This window comes from Rhinoraja longicauda, chromosome 17, assembly GCF_053455715.1.
Source record: "Rhinoraja longicauda isolate Sanriku21f chromosome 17, sRhiLon1.1, whole genome shotgun sequence".
Lineage (NCBI taxonomy): Eukaryota > Metazoa > Chordata > Chondrichthyes > Rajiformes > Arhynchobatidae > Rhinoraja > Rhinoraja longicauda.
The window spans coordinates 16,221,880-16,242,896 of record NC_135969.1 but is presented as its reverse complement, the minus strand read 5'-3'; the positions used below and the strand labels follow the sequence as shown (position 1 = coordinate 16,242,896).

Sequence of the window (21,017 nt, the reverse complement as noted above, 5' to 3'; positions counted from 1 at the left end):
TCTCTCTGAGGAATGGGTCGAAGGAAATTCCTGGAGAGAAAAAACAGCCTTCATTCGCGATCATGGTCGCGAAAACCAACAGAAAGAAGCACTCACGTCGAACCTGTTGCCGACCTCGATGTAGGCACAGACTGGGTGGAATGCCCCGGTACCACAGCTGTACAGGTGGGTCCTGTTGAACTGGTGCAGCACTTTGATGAAGTTGGCACATTCTGCCTACAACAGAGGAAACATAGACATCAGGAACGTGTGGGAAGGAACCTCAGATGCTGCTTTACACCCGAAGGTAGACACAAAATGCTGGAGTAACTCAGGGGGGTCAGGCAGCATCTCTAGAGAAAATGAATAGGTGACGTTTCGGGCCGAGACCCTTCTCCAGACTGAGTGCCAGAGGGGAGGGAAGCCAGAGGTATGAAAAGATACAGAACAAATCAGGAGCCGACGCTGATGGCCAAGGAAAGGCGGAGCCCGTTGTTGGCTGAGGAAGAGGTGATCCATGGGATATCTGGCTGCGAACAGTGGAACTGGCAGGACAACTGGGGGGGGGGGGGGGGGGGGGTGGACAGAGAGGGAATGCAGGTGGTTTTGAAATGAGAGAAATCAACAGTCACACCACTGGGTTGTACGGTAACATAGTAACACAGACAACAGTGAACGGCTAACAATTACGAGCAGTCATGGGTTATATGGTCCATCGGGCCTGTTCCATCACTGTGCCACAATGACACAGTGGCGTGGCGGTAGAATTGCCGCCATACACCGCCAGAGACCCAGGTCTGATACTGCCCCAACCTCTCCTCTATTTCGTGGCTGTAGACAGAAGGAAATGCAGAAGCTGGTTTACAACAAAAAAGGACACACAGTGCTGGAGTAACTCAGAGGGCCAGGGAGCATCTCTGGAGAACGTGGATAGGTGATGGGGAATGCTTCTGGTTGGAACCCTTCTTCAGATTCAAAACCTGTCTTCACCTATATCCGCACTTTGTTCTGCCCCTCCTCACTTTTAGTTTAGTTTCGTTTGCTGACAAGCGATCCCCGTACATTAACACTATCCTACACTAGGATAGGATTAGGACAATTTTTACATTTATACCAAGCCAATTAACCTACAAACCTGTGCATCTTTGGTGTGTGGGGGGAAACCAAAGATGTCGGAGGAAACCCACGCAGGTCACGGGGAGGACATACAAACTCCGTACAGACAGCGGCCGTAGTCGGAATCAAACCCAGGTCTCTGGCGCTGTAAGGCAGCAAATCTACCGCTGCAACACTGTGTCGCCCTGTTCTATGTTTTATCATATAAATCTAAGAATGAGAAATTCTCCCCTCCCCACCAATGTTACACTTAGCATATCAATCCACTTCCTCCCCTGTCCAGGGGCAGGCGAGCGGCTATGTAGGTTATCTTTCACCTCTGTTAAGGAACGGTCATTAATATTTACAGCCACTATTTTTCCATTCTCAGGAAGCCACGTGTACGGAACCTTGAAACTCGATTCCCAAATCAAATAAAAACCCTGGAATTTCAGGCGAGAACGTTGAAATTTGACTTAAACCAGGTGCAGCACCCTGTGATAATCATTATCATCTGGTTTCAAAGTGTTAGCAATGCCAGTGCATTAATGAGGGTGTAAATGTTAGTAAAAACTCGTGGAATAATCGCCTGGTTCCAGAATTGACCACATCACCACTTACGTAGGAAAATAACTGCAGATGCTGGGACAAATCGAAGGTATCACAAAAAGCTGGGGTAACTCTGCGGGTCAGGCGGCATCTCAGGAGAGAAGGAATGGGTGACGTTTCGGGTCGAGACCCTTCTTCAGACTTCACCACTTACAATCAACGTTAAAGCAATATTCTCACATATGTTGTGGTGTTTAAGGTGAAAATGGAAGGGGAGAATTGATTCATCTGGAGTTTATTTAAAAACACCCAGCAAGCATCTTTGGTTGGACAAACACAAGAGACACAATTCAAAATATAAATTACAAAGACACAAAAAGCCGGAGTAACTCAGCGGGACAGGCAGCATCTCTGGAGAGAAGAAATGGGCGACGTTTTGGGTCGAGACCCTTCTTCAGACTCGACCCGTAACGTCACCCATTCCTTCTCTCCAGAGATGCTGCCTGTCCCGGTGAGTTACTCCTGCTTTTTGTGTCTATCTTCAGTTTAAACCAGCATCTGCAGTTCCTTCTTACACAAGACACAAAGGACTGCAGACTTACAGAAAAAGGACACAAAGTGCTGGAAGAACATAGAAACAAAGAACAGCAGATGCTGGTTTATACCAAAGATATACACAAAGTGTTGGAGTAACTCAGCAGGTCAGGCAGCATCTCTGGAGAAAAGGGATTGGTGACGTTCCGGGTCAGGTGATTTTGATGGGCAGATTGTTGGACAAAGGCCAAAGATGGAAAGATGAAAGAGCATTTTATTGTCAAATGTATGGAAATGGAACAATGAAATTCTTACTTGCAGCAGCACAACAGGTTGTAAACACATATTCAATAGATAATATAATAGACAAACATTAAAAAAGTTCAACAAAGTTAAAAAGTACAATATAGTGCAAAAAATCAAACAAAGAACAAAGTCGCTAGTGTAACCAAGGCAATTTGTCGTTGGGAGTTTAGTTGGAGTTCATGGTGTTTAATAGCCTGATGGCTATCTGCCTGAAGAGGTGTGAAATGTAAAGGCAGTGGAATGGAGATGGGTGGAAGGGGGATGGAGAGGGGAGGCGAAGGAGGTGATGAGATACAAAATATGTAGGAAGGGACTGCAGATGCTGGTTTATACTGAAGATAGACACAAAATGCTGGAGTAACTCAGCGGGGCAGGCAGCATCTCTGGAGAAAAAGAGTGGGTACGTTTCTGATCAGAACCCTTCCTCAGAAGGGATTCGACGCAAAACATCACCGATTCCTTTTCTCCCGAAATGCTGCCTTACCTGCTGAGTTACTCCAGAATTTCGTGTCCATCTTTGGGATTGTGGAAGAATTGTGTATCCAGCATGCAGATGGGGCACAGTGAAGAGAGGGGTGAGAAAACTGGGGTGGGGGATGTTCATAAGACATACGAGAATCAGTCCATTCAGCCCATCAAGTCTACTCCACCATTCAATCATGGCTGATCTATCTCTCCCTCTCAAACTCATTCTCCTGCCTTCTCCTCCCCGTAACCCCTGACACCCTTGCTGCTCAAGAATCCATCAATCTCCACGTTAAAAATATCCATTGACTTGGTCTCCACAGCCGTCTGAGGCAATGACTGTGGCAATGGGTGCTTGTTGGTTAGTTACCAACAAGTGGAGAATTCAACGTTCACACCGTTGGGTTGTGAGCTACCCAAGCGGAATAACTCTTGAAGCTTTTGGCCTTAAGCAGGCAGGCAAATTCCTTGTATGTATACATACTTGGCTAATAAAATGTATTCAATTCAATTCAATTCAATTCGATTCAATTCAATTCAATGCAAGTAGCAGCAGCAGCAGCAACCTTTCTCAACAGATGTATCTTTTATAATCTCATGTGTGTGAAACCGAGCATGCATGAAGCGCAGTGTTCCCTCCCGGGTGGAAATCTTTGATTCTTGCAGCTGGACCGTGACACTGATCTTGTGGAGAGCAGGATGGTTGTCACATTTCTGGACGCGTTACAAGGGCCGACTGCTCTTGTGGATTTGTGTAGAGACAAGAGCTACTCTGGGCATGTTTAACCAGCAAGAGGCAATGTTTGACTGCACCAGAGATTGGCTTACGTTGCTCAGTGCTGGACCATGCCCCTATTCCCCATCTATTAGGTACCTGCAACTGTGCAAACACTCCTGAAGGCAACGTGGCATCAGGTGAATGGTTGGTATGTGCGGGTTCAGCACCAGTAAATGTGGTTTCATTTACGTTTAGAGATACACACAAATTCACAATTTTTTCCCCAAAGCTATATTAACCTACAAACCGGTATGTCCTTGGAGTGTGGGAGGAAACCGGAGCACCCGGAGAAAACCCACACGGTCACGGGGAGAGCGTGCAAACTCCGTGCAGACAGCACCCGTAGTCAGGATCGAGCCCAGGTCTCTGGCTCTGTGAGGCAGCAACTCTACCGCTGCGCCACCGTGTCGCCCGTAGGTCGAGAAGCAGTTAGAGCCATAGAGTCAGACACCACGGAAACAGGCCCTTCAGCCCAACTCAGCCACACCCACCAACGTACCCCTTCTAACCTAGCCCTTCCTTATTATTATTACTCTGGTAAACCTCCTCTGCACCCCTTTCCAAAGCATCCACACCCTTCCTGTAATGGGTCAACTAGGACTGCATGCAATACTCCAACTACCATGTTGAGTGGCACAGTGGCAGAGTTGCTGCCTCACAGCACCAGTGGCCTGGGTTCGATCCTGACTCTGGGTGTTGCTTTGTGGAGTTTGTACGTTCTCCCCGTGACCGCATGGGCTCCCTCCCTCACTCCATAGGTTAATTGGTTTGGGTAAAATTGTAAATTGTCCCTGGTGCGTGGGATTGTGCTGTTGTATGTGGGGACATTGTTGGTCGGCGCGGACCCGGTGGGCTGTTTCCCCGCTGTATCTCAAAAGTCCAAAGTTCTAACTACTACGGACTCCAAATATTTCCTGCTCCACTCTTGTCTCCTCAGAAGGATCGAATTTTATGGCAGAGTATTTAATGACGGCAAACATGTTTGCACGTTGCAAGCTGTCGGGAGTAACACAATCCCCATGTACAATACCTGATCGTGACATTAATTTGCCTCAGTCTACGGCTTGTATTACTAATAGTCTTCCTCTGACCTTAGGATGAGGGGCCAGGTCACGGATTTTATTTTTTAAGATCATTCTTTAAAGTCTAGATTTTCAAACGGAGGGGCAGGGTATATTTGAAGGTCAAGGCTAACAATTATAAAAACAAATAGTTCATATTCCTGTTCATAGTCAAGGTGGAGAATGATTGACACAGGAGGCTGAGGGGTGATTTTATAGAGGTGTTCAAAATGATGGGGGGAATAGATAGGTTGAATGCACAGACTCCTCTTCCCAGGATAGGGGAATCAAGCATCAGAGACATAGGTTTAAGGCGAGAGGGCATAGATTTTATAGGAACCTGAGGGGCAACTTTCTCACTCAGAGGGTGGTGGGTGTATGGAACGAGCTGCCAGAGGAAGTAGTTAAGGTAGGTACAATAACAGCATTTAAAAGAGTCTTGGAGAGTAGAGGTTAGGAAAGGTTAAGAGGGATATGGGCCAACGCGGGCAAATGGGGCACCTTGGTTGGCATGAACAAGTTGGGCCGAAGGGCCTGTTTCCGTGCCATATGACTCTGATTATAAATATCTCTGCATGGGACAGAAAACCTTCAGAAGCTCTGATTTTATGCGTAGAGTTATTATAGTCAAGTACAGTGAAAAGCCATGTACATCTCTTTTAAACTTTGGTCCACTCACTTTAAAACTTAAAGTTCTCAAGTCTGATACTTCCTCGCTGGAACAAAGGTTCTGACTCTCTACCATATCTAATCGTATCTGATCTGTGTAGTCTCAGCTCCACATTTCCATCTGCCCATGCTGACCGTTCACCCATTGTGTCTCTCTACTTCTGCCTTAAAAATATTAACTCTGTTTTCACCGCCAGAGTTCCAAAGATTCATAAAGCATTGGAAAATCACCTTATTTTTATTTTTAATGCACGGTTGCTTATTTGAAATAGTAACAGTTCGAGGTATTCTCATTCACTCTGTCAAGACTCCTCTCGATCTTATATGTTTCCACCAAATCTCTCCAAACGCCAGTGGGTATAAGTCTAACCAGTCCAACCATGTCTCATAAAACAACTTGCTCATTCCAGGAATGGGGCGGGTAATTCTTTGAACTGCCTTCAAACACTTCAACATCTTTCCTTTAAATGAGGAGACCGGCACTGTGCATTTACTCCAGATATGAACACTCCAATGCCCGACACAGCTTCAGCAGAACTTTCCTGCTTTTGAATTCCCTTCACAATTAACAATAAAATTAGAGTCATAGTCACACAGCGGGGATCGCATCAGCCCAACTTGCCCACGCTGACTGACCCTCGAACTATCTTTAATCAGACTTTACTGGATTTATCTTGCTCTAAACATTATTCCCTTTATCCTGTATCTGTACACGGCTTGATTGTAATCATGTACAGTCTTTCCCGCTGACTGGGTAGGACGCAGCAAAAAAGCTTTTGGCAGTACCTCAATAGTCAGCTAAAGGGGAGGGGGCGGGAGGGGGGAGTATATCACAGTCCTGCTCAACCTTAATACACTGGCAAACTCCAATGGCTAATGCTTGGCCATATTCACAAACATCAAACATTGACATCCAAGCCAGTGCTGACACCATCTGACTGTGAGGACCCCCCCCCCACACACACACACACACATCCCCGGTAAAACGCTCAACGGTCCCTTTAAACCAATCTCGCGTTTATATAAAGATAAAGAGTTAGAACTCCCCAGGCAAATGTAACCATTAAATAGTGTGTACTGTTCGGCAATGTTAATAAATTAAACACCACTCCACTCAGCACGGCAGAGCCAGAGATTAAAATGCCCGTAAAAAATGTTTTATATAACTCATCAGATTTCGCTTCAACTCGGTGGGTAGTTCACATTTCCGTATCTCGATCACTTAATAGTCCAAAGTTTTATTTTATCGTTGCCTGAACTGCCTGCTACAAACCAAGGCATGTTGTGCCCATTGCATGCTGAGCAGGTTCTTTTGCAAATATTTATTGCCAGCTTTGTTCCTTGGAGCTTGTAAGGATGAGGGGTGATCTTATAGAGGCGTACAAAATCATGAGATGAACATATGGGGTAAATGCACAGTCTTGTGCCCAGAGTAGGGGGATCGAGAAGCAGAGGACATAGTTTTACGGTGAGGGGGGGGGAAATTTTAAACCTTTTTAAAATTTAAAAAGGGGGAACTTTTTTTTTACACGAAGCGTGGTGGGTGTATGGAATGAGCTGCCAGAGGAGGTAGTTGAGGCAGATACTATCGCAACATTTAAGAAACATTTGGACAGGCACATGGATAGGACAGGTTTAGAGGGAGATGGGCCAAACGCAGGCGGGTGGGACCAGTGTAGATGGGGAATGTTAGTCGGCGTGGGCAAGTCGGGTTGAAGGGCCCGTTTCCTCGCTGTATAACTCTGTGACTCCATGTTCCTGAATAGAGAAGGCAGTCAAGATGCAACCACTTTGGCAGCTTTGGAGTCAGACTAGTTAAGGATAGTGGATTTAATTGTCTGATTGACAGATGCAGCATGGAAACAGGCCCTTCGGCCCATCACCACCACGCTGACCATCAATCACCTATTCACATTAGATCTATATTATCCCACTTTCGCATCCACTCCCTACACAATAGGGAAAACTTACAGAGGGAAATTAACCTGCAGACCCGCACATCTTTGGGATGTGACAATAGACAATAGGTGCAGGAGTAGGCCATTTGGCCCTTCGAGCCAGCACTGCCATTCAATGTGATCATGGCTGATCATTCTCAATCAATACCCCGTTCCTGCCTTCTCCCCATACCCCCTGACTCTGCTATCCCTAAGAGCTCTATCTAGCTCTCTCTTGAATGCATTCAGAGAATTGGCCTCCACTGCCTTCCGAGGCAGAGAATTCCACAGATTCACAACTCTCTGACTGAAAAAGTTCTTCCTCATCTCCGTTCTAAATGGCCTACCCCTTATTCTTAAACTGTGGCCCCTGGTTCTGGATGTGGGAGGAGACCGGAGCACCCGGAGGAAACCCACGAGGTCGCCGGGAGAACGTGCAAACCCCTCAGACAGCAGCCGAGGTCAGGATCGAACACGGGTCTCTGGCACCGTGTGGCAGTAGCTCTACCAGCTGCACCACTGCGCTCTCCTTAAGGTGATTTGTTTCCTAGTTGTTTTATGGAGACTTTATAATGAATCCACAAGTCTTCGGGATGTGGAAGGAAACCGGAGCACCCGGAGGAAACCCATTTCCAAATACTATTTGTTCACCATGCAAGGTGACAAATCCAGGTTAGAAAGCTGTGCATTTCAGTCACACCCACAGAGAGCAAAAATCCATGGTATTATGGTGGAGCAGCCAATCAGAAAACTACAAAGTGCTGGAGGAACTCAGTGGGTCAGGAAGGAATGGACAGACAATATTTTGGATCAGGACCCTTATTTAGTGAAAGTGAATAGAGTGGATGTGGGGAGGATGCTTCCACTAGTGGGAGAATCTAGAACCAGAGGGCACAGCCTCAGAATAAAAGGACGTACCTTTAGAAAGATGGGGAGGGATTTCTTTTGTCAGAGGGTGGTGAATCTGTGGAATTCATTGCCACAGAAGGCTGTGGAGACCAGACCAATGGATATCTTTATGGCGGAGATTGATAGTTTCTTGATTAGTACGGGTGTCAGGGGTTATGGGGAGAAGGCAGGAGAAGGGGGTTGAGGGAAAGATAGATCAGCCATGATTGAATGGCGGAGTAGATTTGATGGGCTGAAAGGCCTTATTCTGCTCCTACAACGTGAATTTTAGACTGATGGAGTGGTGGGGTGGGGTTGGGAGGGAAAAAGCTGTCTATGGAAAGCATTTGGATGTCCCAAGGGTGAGAATAGTGCTTTGGAAGGCACGTTCCTTCAATATTAAGGCCACCAGCCAATGGTCTAATGCATATGTTTCTACTTTGGGCTTTTCTGTCTTTAACTGAGTACAAAGAAAGGTCAATTTAGATAAGTACAGAACTCTATGCTGTAATTAAACTGGGAAAATAATGGCTATGTGGGCTAATTGACAGCATAATGTATCCATAAGCTGTTAGCAGAATGCACTCTGCAATTAACCCAGCCTGACCTGTCAAAGACAATCGAACAAACCCATCTCTCAGTCCATCTGAAAGAGTCTCTGTCCGGCCAACATCTGTTAGCCTGGACTTCAAAACAGTGGCATTAAAACGTAACAATTAACCTTTAGACTTTAGAGATACATCGCGGAAACAGGTCCTTCGGCCCACCAAGTCCGTGCTGACCAGCGATCACCCCGTACACTAGCACTTTCCTACACACTAGGGACAATTTACAATTAAACCAAAGTCAATCAACCAACTAACCAGCACGTCTTTGGAGTGTAGGAGGAAACTGGAGCACCCGGATAATACCCACACGATCACCGAGAGAACGTACAAACTCCATACGGACAGCACCCATAGTCACGATAGAACCTGGGTCTCTGGCTCTGTGAGGCAGCAACTCTACCGCTGCGCCACTGTGCCGGCCCACAGTTACCTCTCCTTGTTTCTCAGAATATTGGAAGTATTTCAGTTTAGTTTAGAGATACAGCATGGAAACAGGTCCTTTGGCCCACCGAGTCCACGCCGACCATCAATCACCCGCTCACCAGTTCTATGTTATCCCATTTTCTCTGTCACTCCCTTCACACTGGGGCATTTCACAGAGGGCCATTTCACCCATAAATCTGCACATCTTTGGGATGTGGGAGGAAACCTGGAGCACCTGGAGGAGACCCACGAGATCACGGGGAGAACGTGCAAACTCCACACAGACAACACCCGAGGTCAGGACTGAAAAAGGATCGCAGGCGTTGTGAGGCAGCAGCTCTACCAGCTGTGTCACAGCTCCAAAAATAATTTGGAGCCCGCTGATTTTCAATAATTAATAGATGTTTAATGCAGTTCTGCAGTCAGTCTGTGATACAGTATGAAGGAGTGAAGGAGTCAACCTTTAAACCTTTAACAGAACCAACAAGGTCTGGTCACGCAGAAAGAAACAAAGTGCTGGAGTAACTCAGCAGGTCAGACAGCATCTCTGGAGAACATGGGTAGAACACGAGCATGGAGCATGCATCACAGGGGAACCTATCCATGTTCCCCAGAAATTATGCCCGACCTGCTGAGTTACTCAAGCACTTTGTGTGCTTTATCGTATTAACTGGCATCTGCAGTTCTTTGCTTCGACATGCTGTACGGTAGTTTAGTGGTCACGTTAGAGGATTTGTAATCCAGCAACCTAAACTACTGGAGACTTGAGTTCACATCTCTTCACTGCAACGGCAGGGTTTACAATTTGTTATAGTCATGGAAACAGGCTCTTCGGCCAACTTGCCCACATCGACCAACGTGTCCCAGCTACACCAGCCCCACCGGCCTGCGTTTGGCCCATATATCCCTCTAAACCTGTCCTATCCATGTACCTGTCTAATTGTTTCTTAAACATTGCAATAGTACCTGCCTCAACTACCTCCTCCCATACACCCACCACACTTTGTGTAAAAGATTTACCCCTCAGGTTCCTTTTAAATCTTTCCCCTTCACCTTAAAGCTATGTCCTCTGCTCCTCAATTTCACTACTTCTGTGCGTCTACCCATTCTATTCCTCTCATGATTTTATACAACTCTTTGTTCATCAAAGTAATCTGGAATTAAAACAACTAGCATCTGCAACAGTGAATGTGAGACTATTGAGTTGCTGTAAAAGCCCATCTAGTTCAGGGAAGGAAATCTCAATTTTCACGTTCGAAAGCCTGGAATGAGATTTGAGCCCCAAAGCACTGAGTCAGTAATAAGAGTGCAACCCACTAACCCACAGCTGAGAGCATCTACAGCAGGCCACGCAGCTCAAATCCACACCATGTGGGGGCTAAAGTTAAATAGGACCTTGTCCTAGGCTCCTTGTCTCTGTCCTTGTCCTTGTACTGAAGTCCCTGGAACAATAGACCCAGAAAAGCACAGCCATTTTCAGGAGTAAAAACAGAAAGGTGGCACAGTGGTAGAGTTGCTGCCTTACAACGCCAGAGACCCGGGTTCGATCCTGACTGGGGGTGCTGTCTGTGCGGAGTTTGCACGTTCTCCCTGTGACCACGTGGGTTTTCTCCGGGTGCTCCGGTTTCCTCCCACACTCCAAAGACATGCAGGTTTTTAGGTTAATTGGCTTCTGTAAATTGTAAATTACCTCTGGTCTGTAGGATAGTGTTAGTTTACAGGGTGATGCTGGTCGGAGCAGACTCGGTGGGCCGAAGGGTCTGTTTCTACCTTTAACGTCTAAAGAAAGTGGTGCATCATGTGTAATATGATTGATTGATTGAATGATACAGCATGGAAACAGGCCCTTCGGCCCATCAAGATACAGAATATAGTTATCAGCATTTTAGGGATCAGTTTAGTTTAGTTTAGATATATAGCATCGAAATACGTCCTTCAACCCACCAACCACACCATCGATCACCCGTTCGCACTAGTTCTACGTTATCCCACTTCCACATCCACCCCCAACACACTAGGGGAAATTTACAGAGACTAATTCACCAATAAAGCCGCATGTCTTTCTGATTTGGCTCTGAGCGCAATGAAATAATTTCATGACTACATAAGGAATCGGTGTAGGAATAGGCTATTCAGCCCCTCAAATGTATTCTATCAACCAAACTCCACACAGACGGCTCCCGAGGTCAGGATCGAACCTTGGGTCTCTGGCACTGTGAGGAAGCGGCTCTACCAGCTGCGCCACCGTGCCGCCCTCAGTTCCTTGGTGGCATTATGTAACACAACAATCAAACAGCACTTAACCATAATAACACAGCATTATGATATCAGTCATCTGATCACAAAGCCACAACCATCCTCTCTCACTGTAAGTAAATCTGATGAAAATCATTTGATCCAAGAGATTTGCGTGAGATAAAACATATTGTAACAGTGAGACAAGAACAAAAGACCTACATACACTCTCCACAATTAGCCATTAGAGGCTAGGATTTCGTAAATAGAGGACATCAAATGAATTCTAAAACTTTTCAATCTTTTCCACAACACTGCCCTGAATCTGCTGAATAGCGCAATTCAATAAAAGGAAATATTTAATGGTGTAGAAGAATGAAAAAGCCTGAGCAAAGAGGTTGTTGCTGCTGCAGAAGTTGGCGAGACACACAGTTGACATCCAACCCCTGTGCCATGGAAGAACATGATATGCTTTGTTTACAATGGATTATTTTCAACGGTGTGTTTGTGTTAAAAGCCTGAAATCAATACTGAACTGCTGGATATCTTGGCCTTTGCTCTCTGAAGACAAGAAAGCTCACGTCTTCAAAGGCGGCAGGTGAAATGCCATAACAGTGAAGATGAATTCCTGGTACTTACAATCTTGCCCTAAGTGCTGGGTTTCAGCCCACGAATGTACCCGCTCTCCCAAATCGCACTTTGATGCTAAGTGTGAGGAGAGAACGTAGATGTAGCCTGGGGCAAGGTTACGTTTGAAACGTTGGATCACAGATCCATCCCCGGCCGCTTACCATGTCCGTCAATCCCTTCTCTCTGCGTGAATGCTTCTTACTGATTCCTTTGTCTGTACGTGACATTCCGCTTGGTCTCGTTCAGAGAAGGGTGAAGACAGACTTGCATTTCTCCAGTGCTGTGCAGGACTCTGCCACCTCCCAAAGCGTACTGTGATCAATTAAGGTCATTAGGTCATAAGTAATAGGGGCAGAATTAGGCCATTCGGCCCATCGAGTCTACTCTTCCGTTCAAGCATGGCTGATCTATCTCTCCCTCCTAACCCCATTCTCCTGCCTTCTCCCCATAACCCCCTGACACCTGTACTAATCAACAATCTATCTATCTCAGCTTTAAAATTGAAGCGTGAACAGCTTTGTAATGCGGGAAATGGCGGACAATTTGCAGGTAGAAAGGTTCCACAAAAAAGCACAGTACCTTACTGAACAGAATCACAATAAGCTGCCGAAGGAGGTAGTTGAGGCAGGTACTATTGCAATGTTTAAGAAATATTTAGACAGGAACGTGGATGGGATAGATTTAGAGGGCTATGGGCCAAATGCAGGCAGTGGGACCAGGGTAGATGTGGCATGTTGGTTGACATGGACAGGTTGGGCCGAAGGGCCTATTTCCCACTGTAAGACTCTCTCTATTTGCCAAAATCACTGCACACATCCTACCAGCTCCAACATAATCCCACTCTAAGTAGCATCTCAAGTTCCTTTTAATTCTTTCCCCTCTCACCTTAATCCTATGTCCTCGATGTACTTGATTCCCCTGTTCTGGGTAAGAGACTCTGTGCGTCTACCTATCTATTCCCCTCATAATCTTATACACCTTTTATAAGTTGCCCCAAAGATAGACACAAAGTGCTGGAGTAACTCAGCGGGACAGGCAGCATCTCTGGATACAAGGAATGGGAGACCTTCTTCAGCCAGAGTCAGGGGAGAGGGAGACACAGAGATATGGAAGGGTAGGGTGTGAAAACGAGAGATCAAAGGGGATGCGACTCTAGATCAGGTTGCCCCTCTCATCTCGTGTCGTCTTTATAACCCTGATTCTGCTGCACATTTGAACACAATGCAAACGTACCCCTGTCTCAGTGACTTGGTATTAACATAATGATTCATGGAGAAACTCAACACTAGACAAGAGGAAAAAAGCAGTTGCCGGCAGTGCTACGCGGGAGGGTGGTGGGGAGGGATAGTGGGGAGGGGAGCGGTGGTGGGGAAGAGTGGCAGGGAGGGGAGGGGTGGTGGGGAGGGGTGGTGGGGAGTGGTGATGGGGAGAGGAGGGGTGGTGGGGAGTGGTGATGGGGAGGGGAGGGGTGGTGGGGAGTGTTGATGGGGAGAGGAGGGGTGGTGGGGAGGGGAGGGGTGGTGGGGAGGGGAGGGGTGGTGGGGAGGAGGGGTGGTGGGGAGGAGGGGTGGTGGGGAGGGGAGGGTGGTGGGGAGGGGAGGGGTGGTGGGGAGGAGGGGCGGTGGGGAGGAGGGGTGGTGGGGAGGGGAGGGTGGTGGAGAGTGGTGATGGGGAGGGCTGGCGGAGAGTGGTGGTGGGGAGGAGGGGTGGTGGGGAGGGAAGGGGAGGGGAGGAGGGGTGGTGGGGAGGGGAGGGGAGGGGAGGGTGGCGGAGAGTGGTGATAGGGAGGGGAGGGGTGGTGGGGAGGGGAAGGGTGGTGGGGAGGGGTGGTGGGGAGTGGTGATGGGGAGAGGAGGGGTGGTGGGGAGTGGTGATGGGGAGGGGAGGGGTGGTGGGGAGTGTTGATGGGGAGAGGAGGGGTGGTGGGGAGGGGAGGGGTGGTGGGGAGGGGAGGGGTGGTGGGGAGGAGGGGTGGTGGGGAGGAGGGGTGGTGGGGAGGGGAGGGTGGTGGAGAGTGGTGATGGGGAGGGCTGGCGGAGAGTGGTGGTGGGGAGGAGGGGTGGTGGGGAGGGAAGGGGAGGGGAGGAGGGGTGGTGGGGAGGAGAGGGGAGGGGAGGGTGGCGGAGAGTGGTGATAGGGAGGGGAGGGGTGGTGGGGAGGGGAAGGGTGGTGGGGAGGGGAGGGGTGGTGGGGAAGAGGGGTGATAGGGAGGGGAGGGGAGGAGGGGTGGTGGGGAGGGGAGGGGTGGTGGGGAAGAGGGGTGATAGGGAGGGGGGAGGGTGGCAGAGAGTGGTGATAGGGAGGGGAGGGGTGGAGGGGAGTGGTGGGGAGGGGAGGGTGGCGGAGAGGGGTGGCGGAGGTAAAACCCACGAGTCCGCCTGGTGGAAGGAAGGTCTGAGGGAGCTGACTCTTCACATCACAGATCGGGAACAATTGAATGTCTCACAAAAAGAGCAGGAGGAGGCTTGATTTCTTCCACACGGATTAATGTGCAACAGACACAAAGGCTCCTTTATGTTGGACCGCCTTTATTTTGGAATGCTAGGAACTCAGCTCTTGGCCTTAGACTGTTGAATCTGCGTAAGCAGAGCTGACTCCGAGTGTCTATAAAAAACAGATTTAAAATCTGCACTGCAAGTCTAATTCTAAAGTAAAGTAAACTGCAGATGCTGGTTTACAAACAAGTACGTGCTGGGGTAACGGAGCAGGTCAAGCAGTATCTCTGTAGGACATGGATAGGTGGCGTTTCAGGCTGCCAAATGCTGTGCACCTGTGAGTGAGATCTAGCTCTTGGGGCTAACGGAATCAAGGGATATGGGGAAAAAGCAGGATCGGGGTACTGATTTTGGATGATCAGCCATGATCATATTGAAAGGTGGTGCTGGCTCGAAGGGCCGAATGGCCTAGCCCTGCATCTATTTTCTATGTTTCTACGTTTATCCACGTTCTCCAGAGATGCTGCCCGACCTGCTCAGTTACTCCAGCACTTTTTGTTTTCAATCTTCAGGTCGAGATCCTTCTTCTGACCATCGATCCGCCTATTTGTGAGGGTGCTGCTGTTTTAGCTCCAAGTCTCGTTTAAAGTAGTTCTTGCCAGATAACATGAAATTGATTTTTTCTCTGGAATGTCGGAGGTTGAAGGGGGGATCTTACAGAAGTGTATAAAATTAAGAGAGGGACCATCGCACTTACTACGATTTGCAAAACAAAATTGGTTAATGTTGCTCGCACAGCAGAATAAAACTCAACTTATCTCATTCCACCTTTCTCCAAAATCATGACCTAATTTTAGTTATCGCTTATACCTTATCTCACTTAAAAGTTTTTTGGTGCAAGAACAACATTTAAAAGGGCAGAGGAGTATGAGGGGTGATAGACAATAGACAATAGAGAATAGGTGCAGGAGGAGGCCATTCGGCCCTTCGAGCCAGCACCGCCATTCAATGTGATCATGGCTGATCATTCTCAATCGGTACCCCGTTCCTGCCTTCTCCCCATACCCCCTGACTCCGCTATCCTTAAGAGCTCTATCTAGCTCTCTCTTGAATGCATTCAGAGAATTGGCCTCCACTGCCTTCTGAGGCAGAGAATTCCACAGATTCACAACTCTCTGACTGAAAAAGTTTTTCCTCATCTCAGTTCTAAATGGCCTACCCCTTATTCTTAAACTGTGGACCCTTGTTCTGGACTCCCCCAACATTGGGAACATATTTCCTGCCTCAAACGTGTCCAACCCCTTAATAATCTTATACATTTCGATAAGATCCCCTCTCATCCTTCTAAATTCCAGTGTATACAAGCCTAGTCGCTCCAGTCTTTCAACATATGACAGTCCCGCCATTCCGGGAATTAACTTAGTAAACCTACGCTGCACACCCTCAATAGCAAGAATATCCTTCCTCAAATTTGGAGACCAAAACTGCACACAGTACTCCAGGTGCGGTCTCACTAAGGCCCTGTACAACTGCAGAAGGACCTCTTTGCTCCTATACTCAACTCCCCTTGTTATGAAGGCCAACATTCCATTGGCTTTCTTCACTGCCTGCTGTACCTGCATGCTCCCTGTCAGTGACTGATGCACTAGGGCACCCAGATCTCGTTGTACGTCCCCTGTTCCTAACTTGACACCATTCAGATAATACTCTGCCTTCCTATTCTTACCACCAAAGTGGATAACCTCACACTTATCCACATTAAACTGCATCTGCCATGCATCCGTCCACTCACACAACCTGTCCAAGTCACCCTGCAACCTCATAGCATGTTCCACACAGTTCACACTACCACCCAGCTTTGTATCATCTGCAAATTTGCTAATGGTACTTTTAATCCCTTCATCCAAGTCATTAATATATATTGTAAATAGCTGCAGTCCCAGCACCGAGCCTTGCGGTACCCCACTGGTCACTGCCTGCCATTCTGAAAGGGACCCATTTATCCCCACTCTTTGCTTTCTGTCTGTCAACCAATTTTCTATCCATGTCAGTACCCTACCTCTAATACCATGTGCTCTAATTTTGCCCACTAATCTTCTATGTGGAACCTTGTCGAAGGCTTTCTGAAAGTCAAGGTACACCACATCCACCGGCTCTCCCTTGTCAATTTTCCTAGTTACATCCTTATGGAGGTGTATAAAATCATGAGGGTGGGAGAGGGGTTTGAATTGACAGTGGAGCCTTGGCAATGGCGGCACAGTGGCGCAGTGGTAGAGTCGTTGCCATACAGTGCCAGAGACCTGGGTTACTGACTACGGGTGCTGTCTGTACGGAGTTTGTAGGTTCTTCCCATCTCCGGGTGCTCCGGTTTAACCCCCCCCCCCCCCCACATTCTAAAGGTTTGTAGGTTAATTGGCTGTGGTAAATTGTAAAATTGTCCCTAGTGTGTGCAGGTTAGTGCATGGGGTGTTTGCTGGTCGGCGCGGACACGGTGGGCCAGAGGGCCTGTTTCCGTGCTGTATCTCTAAGGTCTAAAGTCTAAATTCAAGGCAATACCACAGTGGTCTCCATCGCTGCTTTTTTTTCTTTGAGACTCTCCCATCTTCCACCCTATCACAATCTTCCTTTACAGAGTCATAGCATCACGCAGTGGGCAAACAGGCCCCTCGGCCCATCAACAGACATCTGTCCACACCAACCCTGTTTTTATCCTTGCATCCCAATCAACTCACTTCCTCTCCTCTCCTATCACTCCCCACCCACTCCTCTCCCCCACCATCCCCTCCCCATTTCCCTGACCTACCCACACTAGGGACAATCTACAAACTAAATCAACCTACCAACCCACGACCTTTTTGGATGTGAGAGGAAACTAAAGCACTCAGAGGAAACCCATGCAGTCACAGCAAGAACACGCAAACTCCACACAAACAGCACCCGAGGTTAGGGTTGAACCTGGGTTGCAAGAGCCATGAGGCAGCAACGCTAACCACTAGACCATCCTTAAATTGCCCCAGGAATGTAGGGAGTGGGAGTGAAAGTAGGTTAACACAGAACTAGTGATGGTCAGCCTGGTCTCGGTGGGCTGAAAGATAGATCAGTCATGACTGAATGGCAGAATAGACTTGATGGGCTGAATGGCCTAATTCTGCTCCTAGAACTTATGAACTTTGTGAAACAGTTCTGGTTGGAACCCTTCTTCAGACTGTTTCTGAAGGGTGCAGACCGCAGTCTGAACAAGGGTTTCGACCCGAAACGTCATGTATCCATGTTCTCCAGAGATGTGGTTGACCCGCTGAGTTACTCCAGCATTTTGTGTCTATTAATAAGCTATTGTGACAGAGAGGCCAGTGGGAAGTCTTCTTGAAAAGACTTGGAGATAGTATCGCGTTATCAGCATGGGAAATAAACTGGAGAGGAACAACATCAATGGATAAAACACCAAAGAAATTCAAAGTGGGAAGCTTCCGTCAATAGTCCCTTTGTGAGATCTCTAATTGATAAGATCACATTTGTCACTTGGAGAGATTACCTCAACATTGACTTTAATGTTTGTTTGGGTAAACTCTTTTGAGTTTGGGCGGCACAGTGATAAAGCGGTAGAGTTGCGGCCTTACAGCGCCAGAGACTCAGGTTCAATCCTGGCCATGGGTGCTTGTCTGTACGGAGTTTGTACCTTCTCCCCGTGACTTGCGTGGGTTTTCTCCGAGAACTTCGGTTTCCTCCCACACTCCAAAGTCGTACAGGTTTGTAGGTTAATTGGCTTGGTATAAGTGTAAAAATTGTCCCTAGTGTAGGATAGTGTTAATGTGCGGGGATCGCTGGTCGGTGCGGACACGGTGGGCCGAAGGGCCTGTTCCACGCTGTAAACTCTAAACTAAACTAAAACGTATATTTGAGTAGCACCTGTTATGACAACAGAACATTGCGCTGTTTCACTGTAGGAAGTGCAGTAGGTGGATTATGTTCAGGGGATCCCAGAGATGGCAAGGAGATTATCTCTCACATTCAGACGGAGGGACATGTATTGGGCAGGTCACCAGGAGAAGCACATCCTGCTGTTCTGCAGAACCGATGGACAAGACAGGCACAAAGTGCTGGACTAACTCAGTTGGTCAGGTAGCATAATAACCAAACAGCCATGTGTAAAATGGCATCTCCATTCACACCCGTGGAAACGGTTAGGCCTTTTAAGCGATTCATTCTTAGGTCAAGTCTCTTAAGAAATGTGTAGGAAGGAACTGCAGATGCTGGTTTACACTGAAGATAGACACAAAATGCTGGAGTAACTCAGCGGGTCAGGCATCATCTCTGGATAGAAGGAATGGGCGACGTTTCGGGTCGAGGCCCTTCTTCAGACTCAAGTCTGACTTATCCAGTCTGATAGACTGTGTCTATCTTCTCTTAAGTAATCTTCTGTTCCCTATTTCACTACACTTCCACATGTTAGCTTGGTGACGCACAGAGAAACAATTAGGAGTTGTGACCTCTGAACCTTCACATCTACTCCCTCGTTCACAAAGAACATGGCAGCTCTGAGGTAGAAATGGTGGAATGCTTCAAGTTCATGGGAATAAATATCACCAGCCATTTGTCCTGGTCCAGCCACATCAAAGCAATGACCCAGGCACACCAATGCCTCTACTTCCTGAGGAGGGCTTAAGGGCCTGTCCCACTTAGTCGATTTTTTTGGCGACTGCCGGAAACTGTCAAAGTCGTAGCAGATCGCCAAAATTTTCTTTTAGCCGACGACAATGACCACGACAATGCCGAGTCAGGTCGAGATTACACCGTCTTCGGAAACATCGCGAAAATTCCCACGCTGTCAATGTTTCTCCTGATTTTCGCTGAAATCACTGACAAGTCGGTAAGTACTTGAGAGTTTTTAACTATAACACCTTGTATGGGTTACTTAAAAACCAAGCTTCACTGTAACAAGGAATAAACCGGATTTACTTCCAGTTTACTAATAGCTGTATTTAAAAAAATAATTTAAAAAGTGGTTAAGTGGATTTTTGTGAAAAGTGTGTGGGCATTCTTTGAAAATGTAAGGGAGATGCATATCTGGTTTCTGGGTTGCATATCTGGGTTGGGAGCCCACTTTAAATGTAATGGCTGAGGCCATAAACATTGCGAAATTCCCACGCTTACGTGACCGTCAAACTGTCGCCTCCAATCTACCTGTCAAATGTCCTGACGGTAAATAAATTAGTTAAACACAAGCATTTTAAGGTGTCTTGAAATTACTTTACTTATTTTAATATTATGTGCTTCTAAATACATCTAAGAGAACCTAGGAAACCTGGGGACAGCATGCGACAGCGCCCGCAATAAGCAACGATACCTGGCGACAAGCCAGCTGCCGCCGAGAAATTTCAAACCGGATGATTTCTCAGCGACGTGTCGAGATCCACTATGATTTTTGGAAGACTCCTCACGATCATGCCCGCGACACCCCGGCGAACTGTCGGCGACAGCCTGGTCGCCGGCAGTCGCTTTAAAATCGCCTAAGTGGGACAGGCCCTTTAGGAAGTTAGGCATGTCCCCAAGAACCCTTTCGTCTAACGTTAATTTTCCACTGCTATTATCCCATCAACACGTCACTGCGCATTGGCTGGAACCAGCAGGTTGGACAGACATTGAGGCTTTGAGGAGCTGGTGCAAAGCTTGGGGAATCCAAACCCAGTCTGAGCTGCCTCACTGATGTGTGCTCACTCTGACCTGCTGATCCTTTTGCATTTATCTTCCCATTTACACAGCCAGCGTCCCAGGTCAAGTTCCCCAAAAGTGGCAAATGTCAAGTCGTGGTTCATGTCTCACTGTCGGGTTGTCAGTAACGGTGAGTAAGGAGACACGATGTCATCAGACTTGTTATCTGTCCTCGTATCTACTCACAGACGATGACAGAAGGGGGCAAAGTACTAGGCACTGCAATTGTGGGGAACAGAGTTCAGGTTTAGGCATATTATTGTCACATGTACTGAGCTACAGTGAAAAGCTTTCTTTTGCACGCTATCCAAACAGATAAGATAATATTATACATAAATACAATCGAGTCAAGCTCAACTCCAATAGAAGACATGTTGTAGGAAGGAACTGCAGATGCTGGTTTAAACTGAAGGGAGACACAAATGCTGGAGTAACTCAGAGGGACAGGCAGCATCTCTGGATAGAAGGAATGGGTGATGTTTTGGGCCGAGACCCTTCTTCAGTCTGAATTTATAAATTCTCCCTAGGATAGTGCCATTGCACGGGGCGATCGCAGGTCGACCCAGACTCGGTGGGCCGAAGGGCCTATTTTTGCGCTGTCTCCTGTAAACTGAACTAAACTCCTTCTCGAGTCCGTAGCGGCTGTTTCTTTGCACACTCCTCCCCACCGCTTAGTCTGATCGGTATTGGGATGAGCTCATGCAGCAGGACTGCAA

General features: G+C 47.5%; 1 protein-coding gene across 5 annotated transcripts in view; it reads right to left on the bottom strand.

Moving 5' to 3' along the window:
* Positions 1-21,017, bottom strand: part of sema3b (sema domain, immunoglobulin domain (Ig), short basic domain, secreted, (semaphorin) 3B) — a 143,143-nt gene that overhangs the window by 41,174 nt on the left and 80,952 nt on the right. For all 5 annotated transcript variants that reach the window (XM_078414215.1, XM_078414216.1, XM_078414213.1 and 2 more), the window contains one exon: positions 97-216. In XM_078414215.1, the coding sequence (XP_078270341.1) occupies positions 97-216 (120 nt within the window). The remainder of the gene's footprint in view (positions 1-96; positions 217-21,017) is intronic.